Source organism: Lineus longissimus, chromosome 3 (assembly GCF_910592395.1).
Source record: "Lineus longissimus chromosome 3, tnLinLong1.2, whole genome shotgun sequence".
Taxonomy (NCBI): domain Eukaryota; kingdom Metazoa; phylum Nemertea; class Pilidiophora; order Heteronemertea; family Lineidae; genus Lineus; species Lineus longissimus.
Window position 1 is genome coordinate 7,215,085 of NC_088310.1, and position 12,665 is coordinate 7,227,749.

Consider the following 12,665-nt stretch of genomic DNA (forward strand, 5'->3'; position numbering starts at 1 on the left):
CCGTCGACAAAGACACTTCCATCCGAATCCGGTGTCCCGAACTGTCATTATCGCGGTGCCTTGGCACACCAGTCTCAGGGTGTTTTTTTTAATTTCTGAATGTTTCAATTTATTTTTATAATTTGTGCGCTCAAGTTGTAAGTCGAACTGTGTGTGAATGACCCTTGTATCGAGGATGGTCTTATGAGGACAAAGTCACAACCAGCACGCCTCGTTACTTTGCTCAATCTCGTAATAAATTTATCTCCGAAAGAACTATGTTATTTATAGCTGAACATGGCCTTGATGTTATCACTGAAATCGAGACAATTACTGCTCGGGCTTTTGTTAACATTAGGCCGCCCGCGTATCATACTAATGCAGTCCAACACTGTGCACTTTGTCTGTGTCATTGTGGAATGAAGCCCGGGACGCGTAGTAGCAGAGCATGCCGATTCACCGTCGTTGTGCGTAGGACTGATATTCACCGCCGATAAGTCGGCATGTAGCAGAGTGGTAAGTGGCGGAACTTAAATTTTATTGCTTAACTTGTTCTTGCTTGGCCCTGTATACATCCCTCTCTGCCCCAAACACAGGCACATGAAGATCAAAACTGAAAACACTCATCAAAAATATTCTTGAGGTGTTTTGTCAATTGGGCCCATCGGAGTTTTGATCTTCATGTGCCTGTGCTCCGACTCGCATTGTCACGTCCTGGGGAAAAAACTGTGTGCATTAATGACCGTGTGTGAGGGGAGGAGCAACCGACCGACTCTGGTTTTCGAGGATGCTGCACCCGAGACCTGCACCAAGTCCAGAAAGAGAGCGCTCGTCACGGGGGTGCTGTAGGCTATACTCCGGACACAACAGATAAATCTCTTCTGGGCTGTCCGTTGGTGACTTGGCCTAGAGTCCCTCCTAATGAAAGATTAGGTGACGAATTGAGCGGCAACGGAAGCCGCATGGGGATTGGGGGGGGGGGGCTGATTAAACTATCGATATCAATAATCCCTCTAAAGAAAGTCTCTTCCAGTTAAACCTGATACAGTGGGTGAAGACGGGTGGAGCGGGTGGAGACATCGTGATCATCAAGATGAAGGTTAGTCCAAGCTGTACTTCCTGGGCGCGATTTATGGAGGCGGCGTTATAGAAGATTATGGACGGACATTATGACCAAACCGGCCAGCCCGTAGAGGACCGGTTCTGGACTCCATGCACCATGTTCGTAAAAACCGTTAGACTCCTATGCAGTGCATTTCGTAGTCCTGAACGTATTTCGGACGAGGCCGGGCCACCGCGTCCTCGACTTATATAACGGACTGGTCCCCATCCCACAGACTCGTATGTAGCCCGGCCCGTATTATCTTCGCCAGGTGTAACGTATTTCTTATCCCTTATCTGCTGCTTGCGTTTCAGATTCTCAAGTTCCCGCCTTTTCCGGGAGAAACTAACAGGTGTCCGATTTGTCGCCGGAGATTCCGCTTCAAATTCGGCCAACTGATACACCTCCGAGAGTGTCATGATGTGGATAAATTCAGCCCCGTGTACAAGAAGGCCCCCAGACCAACTTGCAACCCTGAGGACGTGATAGCGTGCGCTGCATGTCTGAGCAATTTCAACTCGAAGCGGAGTTTACGAAATCATAGCAGTCGGTGCCGAAATAGAGACTGGTATCTTGATGACATTTCTCATGCTGGAGAAAGGTGTACAGAATGTGATAAAAGCTTTGGGTCCTTCAATGAACTGATCATACATACTATTAACCATATTGAGGACAAAAGAACATTCTTGTCTTCTTTGACGTCGGAACTCAAAATACATCTAGGCCGAATATTGATTTAGTGATCCTTATTGACCACCATAATTTATATGTTTTCACCCATAAAGATAAAGGTTTTTGAGCTTTTCAGAAACCTTTTTTGGGAGTTTTCAGCCAACAATAAATGTACCCTCCATAGAGGTTTTTTAGAAAAATGAAAAACCAGCTCGTGAAAGACCACTGGATTAAATACATGTATTTGCTCAAAAACCTTTAATTTTATGTATGATGGAGCAATAACTAACTGCTGGCTGAAGCTGTGTTTTAGCATTTCGATCTGCCGTCGTTGTGCGTATATTCACCCTTCACAAAAAGTAGGAGACTTTAGGATTGATCTATGTGTTTTAACTTCGCCAGGTATTTTAAAAAAAATGAAATTATAGTCATGTTGTATATTATATGTCTATATATTATTGTTTCGAAAAGGGCATTAAATATTTATCAATACGAAAATGGAGCATGAGACTACATATTGTTTTCTTTCTTTATTCAAAATTAAAAATGTGGAGGAAAGAGGAAATAGTCCTAAAGGGTATTGAGTCACAGGAATCTTCAGTGAAGGAATCATACCCAGGTAAGTCAAAACATAAGTCATGTACAACAACACGAACACACCAATGTAATATTTACAGTATTTTATTTTCATTCAAATATGTCATTTTATTAAATATAATACATGTTGAATAAATACCTCATGATGAAGAGGTGACAATATTTCATCGGACAACGATCTACCACAACTCTCTCTCTCAAGGAAACAGTCGTGTGTCGGGCTGAGCATGGACGAATTGGGAAATTAAACGGGTACCTTATTGGTAAAATGAGACCGTTTTAGTTATAAGAATAAAAACGAACTAATGGAGCATCACAGGCCTTGCCTTCTTTTATACAAGGAAATGTTGACTGGCTGGAGTAACGACATCATAACTCATAAGTGATTCATGAAAATGACCTCTGGAAAACTGCTTGTGGAATTCTTAATTTGTACTCTGGGATTATTTACACCAGATCTGAACTGTCAACCTGCCACATGTACTTCTTCTTTTTTCTTTTATTCTGAGTAAAATGAACAACATGGACATGCATTGTAATCCTGGGCAAATAAACTTGACTATGAATTATACATGTCATTTTAATCACAGGGAATACAACAAAAGCCCGTAATTCCAAAACACCTTGGTTACCATGTTTCATTTTTAGCTCACCTCTTAGCAGAGGTGAGCTTATCCCATACCGTGGCGTCCGTCGTCCGTCGTCGTCGTCGTCGTCGTCATCGTCGTCGTCCGTCGTCCGTTAGCAGGGCACGTTTCGTAACTGTTAGAGCTATTGAGTTGAAACTTGGTACACATGTACCCTTATGTAATGACACCTTGGAGACCAAGTTTCAGTCCGATTCGTTTCATGGTTTGGCCACCAGGGGGCCAAACGTTAAAAGTGAAAATATGCAATATCTCCCTTAATAGTAGTCGGGAAATTTTGAAAAAAATATGGTAGGTACTTCTAGCAAAGGTGCATCATATATCCTCCGGGTTTTTGATTTGACCTCCTTTTCAAGGTCACAGAGGTCAAATGGTGTAAATTGGCCGTTAGGATGTAACGATGGCACGTTTCTAAACTGCAATGACTATTGATACCAAATTTGGTACACATTTACCCCTTAGTCAGGTGATCTCAGGGACCGAAGTTTGGTCCAATATGATTCACCACTTGACCACCAGGGGGCAAAATCCAAAAACCTTAAAAATGTGATAATTCCTTAACTTCTTGCCCGATTGCCACCAATTTGATATCATGGGTACATCTAACCACCATACAGTATATGTCACACAGGTTTTTAATTTGACCTTCTTGTCAAGGTCACAGAGGTCAAATGACGTAAATTCGCCGTCAGGACGTAACTATGGCACGTTTCTTAACTGCAATGACTATTGATCACAAATTAAGTACACATGTACCCTTTGGTCAGGTGATCTCAGGTACCGAAGTTTGGTGCGATCTGATTTGCCGTTTGGCCTCCAGGGAGGGGGCCAAATCCTAAATTCATCAAAATGCCATTATTCCTAGTACCCGATTGGCACCAATTTTATATCATAGGTACATCTAATTCTAACAACCATTCAATGTATCACCCGGGTCTTCTTTGATTTGACCAACTTTTCAAGGTCACAGAGGTCGAATGTACTGTAAATTGGCCATTTTGGGGAAATTGTAATTGCTTGGACCTATATCAAACCTAACACTACATGACACAATACCATGCTCTTTATCCATCTTTCCTCCACATGAGGTGAGCACAATGGCCCTGGCCATTTCATTTTAGAATGGATTTGATACCGACCTCTTGTCAAAAGCCGATTCTTGATAGATTACGCCTAAGATTATCAAGTTTGAGGTGTTCTAGAATAGCTCAAGCGAAGCTCTCATTTTTGCTTTCATTTTGGCTCCCATGAGAGACCAAATGCAACCAACTGCGCCACTACCCGGAATTGCCATAAACAAATAATCACAGATTATACACTAATTAGCGCCGTGAATACACAGCTAATATACATGTACATTGTATTTGATAGTGTCTTTGACAGGCTACAGTCTAATAATAGTCGTACTTCCACCTATCAAATCCCCGTGTCTTTTGCGCTTACACCTATGAATTGTCGTATCTAAATAGACCCGTGTGTCAAATCCCCGTTATCGAGCTCGATGGGGCTAATCGGGGGCTAATTTAGACCCATGTTCAACACAGGTTTTTTGATAGGTGGAATCTGAATAGACACGGCAATTGCAAGTTCTAAGATCCGGCGACAGATGGCGCGGTGTAGTTGCCTCGGTATTACGCCCCCTCCAGCGGGAAAGAAACACAGGAGAGCTCCCTACCTACAGCGCACCTGTCGCCGAGGCTATTAACCATTATCTATCACAACTGATAGGTGTAAGTGCGCCGTGGGTTTTTTGACACACAGCGAAGACACGGGTCTTGAAAAAACACGGGGTTTTATGATAGGTGGAACTACGACTTATGATGCGGTTCTATATTAGTTTGTTCATAGCCATTGATAACAGCGACCCAATACAAAGTCCAAGGGCCAGGAAAAATGACATCATTGAGCCGGCAGCTTCTGCGTCTTCTGCCAAAACTTGACTGAAAGAAGAAATGGAAAAGATCAATCAGAACAGTGAAAGGGTTTTATAATTGTCGCTGTTTCTTGGCATAAATGAAAGTCCTAATACTTCGTCTTCAGAGTGAATAAAACATGTTGACAGAATACAAGGTTCTTACCTTGGTCCATACATCATGCCCAGTGTCCCCACGTATCCATTAGTCGTACTAAAGAACACCATGAAGATAATCGGATAATAGTCCTCCTCAAATATCACAGGTAGATTTGTGCGTGGTTGTACATTGCAAAGCATAAACAGAGGGATAAACGCTATCCTGATGATAGAGAGCAACGGTAGCGTTAGGCCCTTCCCATCGCGAGGCTGAAAAGGAAATTTGAATTAAATGAATGTTCAAGGGTCGGGACACAATTTTTTATAAGGATAGGTTGTCCTTAGATTGTCCTTCTGCTACAACACTACCCTCGAGTTTGAGTCAGTCCTTGTAGACAGGTATGAAGGTCGGTTACTCATTTTTGCAGGGCTCAGGTTAGATACATGTAGACAAGTTTCTCATATTGTCTCACAAAACTTTTTTCTGCTAATTTTAGAGAGAAGCAGCGCTGACTATTACCAATAGTATACATAGGTCATAACTCAAGTTTGCAAGATGGATCATAATCATAGTATTGTATAGGATAGGTATTCTAATCATCTGAATAAAAAATGGGTATCAAATGTGTTGAAAATGTCGTGTGCACTTACTATTCTAACCCATCCTGCGGCAACCCGACCAACAAGATCACCAACGTTGAAGATGAGGAAGCACACAACAGGACTAAAGAAGGTGTCTGCAATGAAGAAAGACTCACATGAATACTTAAGTATGAGGAATTAGGACCAGGCAACACTGCGTACAGCTCCTTTTAATGTAATTTACTCGCACTAAACGACTTTATCTATCAAACTCTGCCAATGCTGACGTAAACCATATACATGTACATACCCGTCCAAGCATTTCCACTGCCTTTTTCCTTTGCATTGATAGCAGAGAGAATAGCTGGGTAGAGCGACAATGTCACGGCAAATGTGAGGAAGACGCTCATTCCAAGTGACCAGATCTGGAAGGAGCAGACGACACAATGTATTACCATTATCATCGAGCACGTTGGAATGAAGATTGAAATCACCACACAGCGAACAGCTGAACTAAAGACTCCTTAGTCAAATGTTTCCTGGATCAGCCGATCTCAAGTCCACCAAGCCAAATATTACCTGGATCGCGAACATTTTTTTGTTAAATGAGGTGGTGAGTGATCGACCATCACAGAGGCACAAATCTAGTTACGAATCGAGAAGAATACAACAACTCAGATGAAACAAACTTCAGGAAAGAACATCAGTTTTAACACCACGAACTTTGTCATGCATCATTCAGTATAGGATACAATATTGTCAGAGGCAATATAGTTCCACTTGGATTTTCTCAAGCTGTTACTCCTCAATAAACTTACACGTCTGAACACGATGAGCAGTGACGATGGTCGATTCGGTCGAACGAATCTAGGAAACTGATCAGGTGATAGGCTATCAAAATTAGCTGTGGTTGGCCGGATATCGTCGTCACCTGGATAGAACAATAGCATATTTTAAGGGGTTAAACCGAGAGATGGCATGGCGTTAAATTGAATTGAATTGATATCACGGCCCATGCGGTGTGATCATCACTGATACAGCAGACCAGATTTCCTGTGAAAGCTTTGGTAAGCTGTCAACCCATCAAAAAGCCATAAAATTTAATCAAAAGTTAATTAAATTTTGACAGAGGGAGTAAAAGAACTTACTGCATTTTGCTATATGGTACTTGGCAAATCTCTGAAAGAAGAGAGTTATTACTAAAATGAAATTTGTTACTTTTCAGGCAAATGTTCAGGAAGACAGGAAAAAAACTACATATGTTTCATTTGAAATACAATTTCTGTGAAAGACATGAATATTTGGAATAATATGGTAGAAATCTGATTCGGTTTTTACAGCACTGGTCTTATGACTAAGATCTAGATAGGTAATGTAGCGAAATTTGAACTATTTCTTAGTGGGTACAGGTACATGTACTTACAGAAAATGGCAACAGTAAATACGCAACTAGAGATATCAAAAGCACAGCTTCAGCAGATAGAAAGAACCCGAAACCACTCTCTATGGCATTTGATGCTCCTGCGATGGCAGCTAGATTGGCTACAGCAGAAAAGGTACCACCCAGAGCCTGGAGCGAAATCAAAAAGTTGACACATTAGCTGAATTCAATATGATACACATACAGAGCCCCATTTTATAATTTATACCCTGAAACTATCGTGTACATTAACTAAAACCACAATGAAAACGAAAACATTGCTTTCTGAATGTTCTCAGGTTCACCCACACCTGACCAGCGGAATGATGTGGTTGCGTCAGAACAACAGGGTGACAATTGGTAACGCAGAGACTGTTGCATGGATTAGAACAGCGGTTCTTACCTGTCCTCCCATCACAGCTTGAGTATATTTCTCAGGGAACATACTTGCGAGACCAAATAAGCATCCCTGCATTATCGCACTACTAGCTGCAAAGTAAAGGGAACATCCAGTATTGACAAATCCTCTGTTGATCTAACATGTCTAAGTTAGCAAGTATCTATACTTGGTTCTAGTCTGTTGATCTAACATGTCTTAAGTTAGCAAGTATCTATACTTGGTTCTAGTCTGTTGATCTAACATGTCTAAGTTAACAAGTATCTATACTTGGTTGTAGTCTGTTGATCTAACATGTCTAAGTTAGCAAGTATCTATACTTGGTTCTAGTCTGTTGATCTAACATGTCTAAGTTAGCAAGTATCTATACTTGGTTCTATTCTGTTGATCTAACATGTCTAAGTTAGCAAGTATCTATACTTGGTTCTAGTAATGACATATATTCTGTTGATTTAATATCCAAGTTAGGAAGAATCTATATTTAGTTCTAGTAATGACATATATTCTGTTGATCTTATGTTCAAGTTAGGAAGTATCGATACTTGGTTCTATTAATGACATATATTCTATTGATCTAACATGTCTGAGTTATGTCAATTGAATGTAACTGACCCTATCAATTGGACAGAGAGTACACCCAGTATAATCTCACTTACCATTTATAATGACAACAGAACACAGTGTGACAATGAAAAAGATGAGCTGCCCTGAAAGAAACAAGGAGAAATCCTTTGACGTTTTGTATCATGATATCATGAAATTAATAAACATGAGTACAATAAAAATGTTACTGCAGAAATCGTGGAGTTCGTACCAGAGTGATCTGTCAGAGTTTAACACGCAGCTAATAATAACCACACTCCCTTCGGCACACAAGGTATGACATCATTTTTCTCCGAGTGACAACATCATGCCGGTCGAAGATTAATAAATACGTTTCTTTCTTTGAATTAAAAAAGATTTGCTGTTATAGTTTTTTTGGAGAGCATTTTTATTCGTACAAGTGGTACCGAACTGTTACTAAAAATTGAATGTCTGACCTCTCTAAGTGGATGACACTTCAAACAAAACATTACAACCAAGATATATAAAATAAACTGAGCAGACTGTCAACAGACACTCAAGACAATTAGCTGGACTAATGCCAGACAGGTCAGAGAACAGGTCAAATTACCATAATAATCACAAAAGATATGCTAATAGAATTAGATAAGTCGACACGTTTATTTTAAATCTTCACTCTCAAAAAATGATGGTGGATCTATTCTAAAAACATTTTTGTTTTAGTATGATTGTACAGACCCCCGCTGCATGAAGTCACTGTCCCCATTTGATAAGGTAGAGTTATACAATATTTCTATTCCCGCATAGTTCTAAAGTTAAAATGATAAGAATACCGGATCAGTTTAGGCCTAGAAATCTATATGTCATGTAGTATGTACTACAGTAGAACCTCTCTACTGAGGACACCCTCGGGACTGACAAGCACTGTCCCTAATAGTGAGGTGTCCTGATTAAAGAGGTCAAATTGAATGGAAACAACCAATTTGGACCAAAACTAATGTCCTTGATAGGGAGGTGTGGGCTAAGGGAGGTGCCACTCTAATACTTACAATCATCTGTGTCTAGTTTTACTAAAATGACTGTGAATACAAAGAGCAGAATCATCATGATCAGACTTGTCACCATGCGAACCTTTAGCCGGATTCTGAAATCAAGAAAAAGACCTGTAGCTAATTTTTTTATTTTGTCTACCTGTATATCTAAGCGGGATTAAGCTAACTTTCATGTTACGTTCAATTGTTTCTTTACCTCTCCCCCCTCATCCACAACAGCCTAAATCATAAGTCATTTGACTTGAGATGGGCAAATGATGCCCAGTGCTTTACAATCAAACTCCAGATCGGTCTAAAACTTACGTTTTCGTGACTGCGGTATTGAGAAACATGAAAAGTACCCCGGGCACCATGGCAGCTATTGCGAGGTAGTTCTCAAACGTCACCTGAAGTTCTGTCTGGTACTCTGGTTTGGTGTAGTCAACGCTATCTGGCAAGGATGTATTACGTAATTTGTATTCGAAATACTGAAATGGAGAAAATGTGAACAATTCGTGAAAAATAATGCAAACACTGGCTTGAGAACAAACAATTATCACTGGCTTGATCAAAAATACACAAGACAAGCTCATATACTGTGTAGACGCCCTTTCACAAGTTGAAGGCAGCCTGTACATAGACCTATATTATGTGTAAGTCTTCCTTATTCTAGGCGCTTGTCGCATCTGAACTCGACAGGTTGATACGGACTTGTTGTTCATTTCCCTATTGTAGACCTTTTGTGAAATGTGACCAAATCAGTTTGTAATAGATTTCACAAAATGTCTACAATAGGGAAATGAACAACAAGTCCATATCAACCTGTCGTGTTCAGATGCGACAAGCGCCTAGTTTTGGTAGAGCGAGTAACATATTATCACCTCGTACTTGCAGAGAGCTGCCAAGCATAACCCGTTTCTCTTTATTTCCAAGGACTTTGCCTTGATATTGTTTTAAGACAAGTGTGTTCTGATTGCATCGCCGATTCTTTTGCTTCTACACATTCTTGACCATCAGAAGATTCTCAGGCAATGCGCATTGCCAATACCAGGCTGACTTAGATTTAGGCATTGGACTTAATCAAAGTACCTAGCCCCTACGTACCAATTTGGCAGTTGTAAAGAAGTTCCATGGTAGCAAAGTTCCCATCCCAAGGAGGTAGAACAAACCATAGACTACGCGAAGCCTGAAGTGAAAGAAGAAGGAGGAAGTTTTTAATCATTTAGTTAGCCTGAGACCATTTAAATAGACCCTTAGCTCCTGCTTACAGCCGTCGAAGATTTTGTGTGGTCGCGACGTCATCACAATTCACATCGTTGTCAAATAAAAAATTATGTCATACTTGACGTCTTCACGTCACGAGAGTTGACAATAAATGATAACATCACATACCACATAGCAGGGGAGTCAAGAGAAGTCAGGAGGCTTATCCAAAATAGTGAGCCAAATCAAATGGTTTGCAACATAAGTACCATGGAGTGTCTTTAAGTCCACTGGTCATCGTTTTAGCAACAAGTTATAAGCCTACATCATACATGAAAGTGAAAATGGAATAGAACTATAGAACCAGAAGTATCTAAATGTCTAGCTTTTACTTTCGCTTTTTTGCTGAGGACATAATGGACTATAGAAATGTGTATAGACATGAGAGATATTTTAAGATACCAACCTATCCTTTGGTCCGTATTCATCATTCATTCTTCGTGTGGGTTGCTCAGTATCTCCTCCGGCAACACCGTTCTGCCCTTCTAGCAGTGGCGTACGGGCAGTTGGATCCAAAGGATCTGTCGGCCCAGAATTTGAAGGTCGAACCATTGTTGAGAGCAGCAGTAACGAGTAGCACCAAAATGTTGAAATGAATTACTTCAAAACCACTTGGAATTCTTTATAGGAGGCATGTTCAAACCCAGGTCATTAGATTAAATGCAGGATACAGGTTGGCACAGTGCACAGAAGAAATATCCAGTATAACATTTAAAACAAGCAATAAAGTCAAGTAAAACAGATCCTACTCCTAAAATTGACCACCAAGGCACCATAGGCTGTTATGCTCTGATTTAGATTTTGAAAGGTTGGATTTGCATTTCCTATTTAGTTGGTGAAGTTCCCAGCTCCTGAAAAAGATTGAATAGGTGTAGAAAACACAACATGACACGAGACATTATTAGGATCGACTAACCTCTGTACACTGACCGGACGCAGCCAGTGGACCAGCCTCATACCTCACCCTAGGGAGATCGAATTAGGATGGCGCAATGGACTGCCCAGGGTCGGCAGGGAGTCTAAACCTCCGAGGGGGAGGAGACTAAAACTCCGAGGACGAGGTGATTGGAGTGGTACAAAATTGAAATATCAGTCACCTATGGCATGAATCATGAGGAGTTCTAGCGTTCAATTGTCAATTGAATAATGAAAAACTGTCTGCAGAGTAGGCCAGTTTATTACCAATGAAGCCAAAACTACTAACAAGCTAACATATTTGAGTAAATGCATGGATATCTACCATGGTCATGGAGGTATTATTAACCTCCATGGATGACACTTGACAGACTGAGGCTATGCCTATGACAGGCACAGTACAGGAGACCGAGGAGTGGTAAAAAAGGGCCTAACTACAGAATAGCCGGGACAGTAGTAGCTCTGTACATTATCTATGTACACTCTGTCCCTCTGTACATTATCATGTACACATAGACAGTAGTAGCTCTGTACATTATCTATGTACACTCTGTTCCTCTGTACATTATGTACACATATATTCCTAATCCTAGTCCTAAAAAAGTGGAAACAAACCTTTCACACTGGTTACACTACAGCACTTTCAAACAGTCCATCACAAAATCTTAGGTACATACACATTAGAATTGATCTCTGGTATATGACATTACCATTCATCATGTGATCAGGTCAACCCAATTAGAGATAATGATTACTTCATGGTAGACAATGTTAGAACTAGAAGAGAGATAATAAACGCATTGTTTGACGTGGTTTAGTCAGACGTACATGTCAGATAATCATGTTGTTGGTGTAGTTTGTGTAAACTGCACAAACCATTCCAGGACAGCCGCCGTCCGCTCTGCATGACGGTCTTCGGGAATGATGTCACCTCCTATGCTCGTTGTTGCGATCTTCTCTGCAAAGCCCTTTTTTGTGGTTTTTAACAAAATTGTGTTTCTCATCATCATCATCATATGCAATGAATAGTGGAAGGATTTCTCCCGTTGAAAATTGCAGACAAGCAATTGCAATGCTCACCACACTGAGCAGATGCGAAAGATCAAATTCTTGAAGGGAGACGATTCCAGGGTTTAGGAGCAGCAACTTAAAGAAGCTTTGATCTCCATACCTGGTTTTTGAATGTGGGCTAGAAGCTCGGACGAGAACAGCTTGGTCAGTTGGGTTTGGTGCGATTCTGCTGAAGGCTAGACAGATACGAAGGTGCAGGTACATCTAGCCTTGACCCAGCTGGAATAGTCACCCTGGACTCGAACGGTGACAATTGCAAGCCTGTCGGGGACAACAGTTCACTGGCATGTTGTGACGACGTCTTCACCTCAGTCCTTTGTAAGTGAAGACTTCATATAACATTTACTGAGGCACCCTGCGTATAGCACTGAACGAGGATTGCGACAGATATGAGGATTGCGAGTGCACATCTAA

At 40.9% G+C, this 12,665-nt stretch overlaps 1 protein-coding gene and 1 long non-coding RNA gene across 6 annotated transcripts; one reads left to right on the top strand and one right to left on the bottom strand.

The window, feature by feature from the left end:
• The first annotated feature begins 385 nt into the window (after positions 1-385).
• LOC135484935 (uncharacterized) lies at positions 386-2,394 on the top strand. Of its 2 annotated transcripts, none has more exons than XR_010446495.1 (3): positions 386-495; positions 999-1,078; positions 1,396-2,394. It is a non-coding gene; the product is annotated as an uncharacterized LOC135484935 (long non-coding RNA). The 2 variants fall into 2 exon arrangements; XR_010446496.1 differs by having other exon boundaries at positions 1,013-1,078.
• Positions 2,395-3,469: 1,075 nt separating this feature from the next.
• On the bottom strand, positions 3,470-12,021 carry LOC135485617 (equilibrative nucleoside transporter 1-like). Of its 4 annotated transcripts, none has more exons than XM_064767849.1 (14): positions 11,891-12,021; positions 10,672-11,116; positions 10,107-10,188; positions 9,327-9,490; positions 9,021-9,115; positions 8,064-8,114; positions 7,414-7,499; positions 7,014-7,160; positions 6,739-6,769; positions 6,409-6,521; positions 5,901-6,015; positions 5,660-5,745; positions 5,076-5,278; positions 3,470-4,937 (listed from the first exon to the last, which is right to left on the bottom strand). In XM_064767849.1, the coding sequence occupies exons 2-14, from the start codon at positions 10,815-10,817 to the stop codon at positions 4,826-4,828; spliced, it is 1,431 nt and encodes a 476-aa protein (XP_064623919.1). In that variant the 5' UTR covers positions 10,818-11,116; positions 11,891-12,021; the 3' UTR covers positions 3,470-4,825. The 4 variants fall into 4 exon arrangements, with proteins under 4 accessions (XP_064623919.1, XP_064623920.1, XP_064623918.1 ...); XM_064767850.1 differs by having other exon boundaries at positions 11,858-12,021; XM_064767848.1 differs by having other exon boundaries at positions 11,796-12,021.
• Positions 12,022-12,665: the final 644 nt, after the last annotated feature.

What these genes read in the sequence shown, in the direction of transcription:
- LOC135485617 (XM_064767849.1), bottom strand. Translation starts at nt 10,817, where the DNA reads ATGGTTCGACCTTCAAATTCTGGGCCGACAGATCCTTTGGATCCAACT. An exon ending in AATACCGCAGTCACGAAAAC is followed by an intron (nt 9,116 to 9,326) that starts GTAAGTTTTAGA and finishes TCTTGATTTCAG; the next exon opens with AATCCGGCTAAAGGTTCGCA. An exon ending in TGCTCATCGTGTTCAGACGT is followed by an intron (nt 6,016 to 6,408) that starts GTAAGTTTATTG and finishes TGCTCCTTCCAG; the next exon opens with ATCTGGTCACTTGGAATGAG.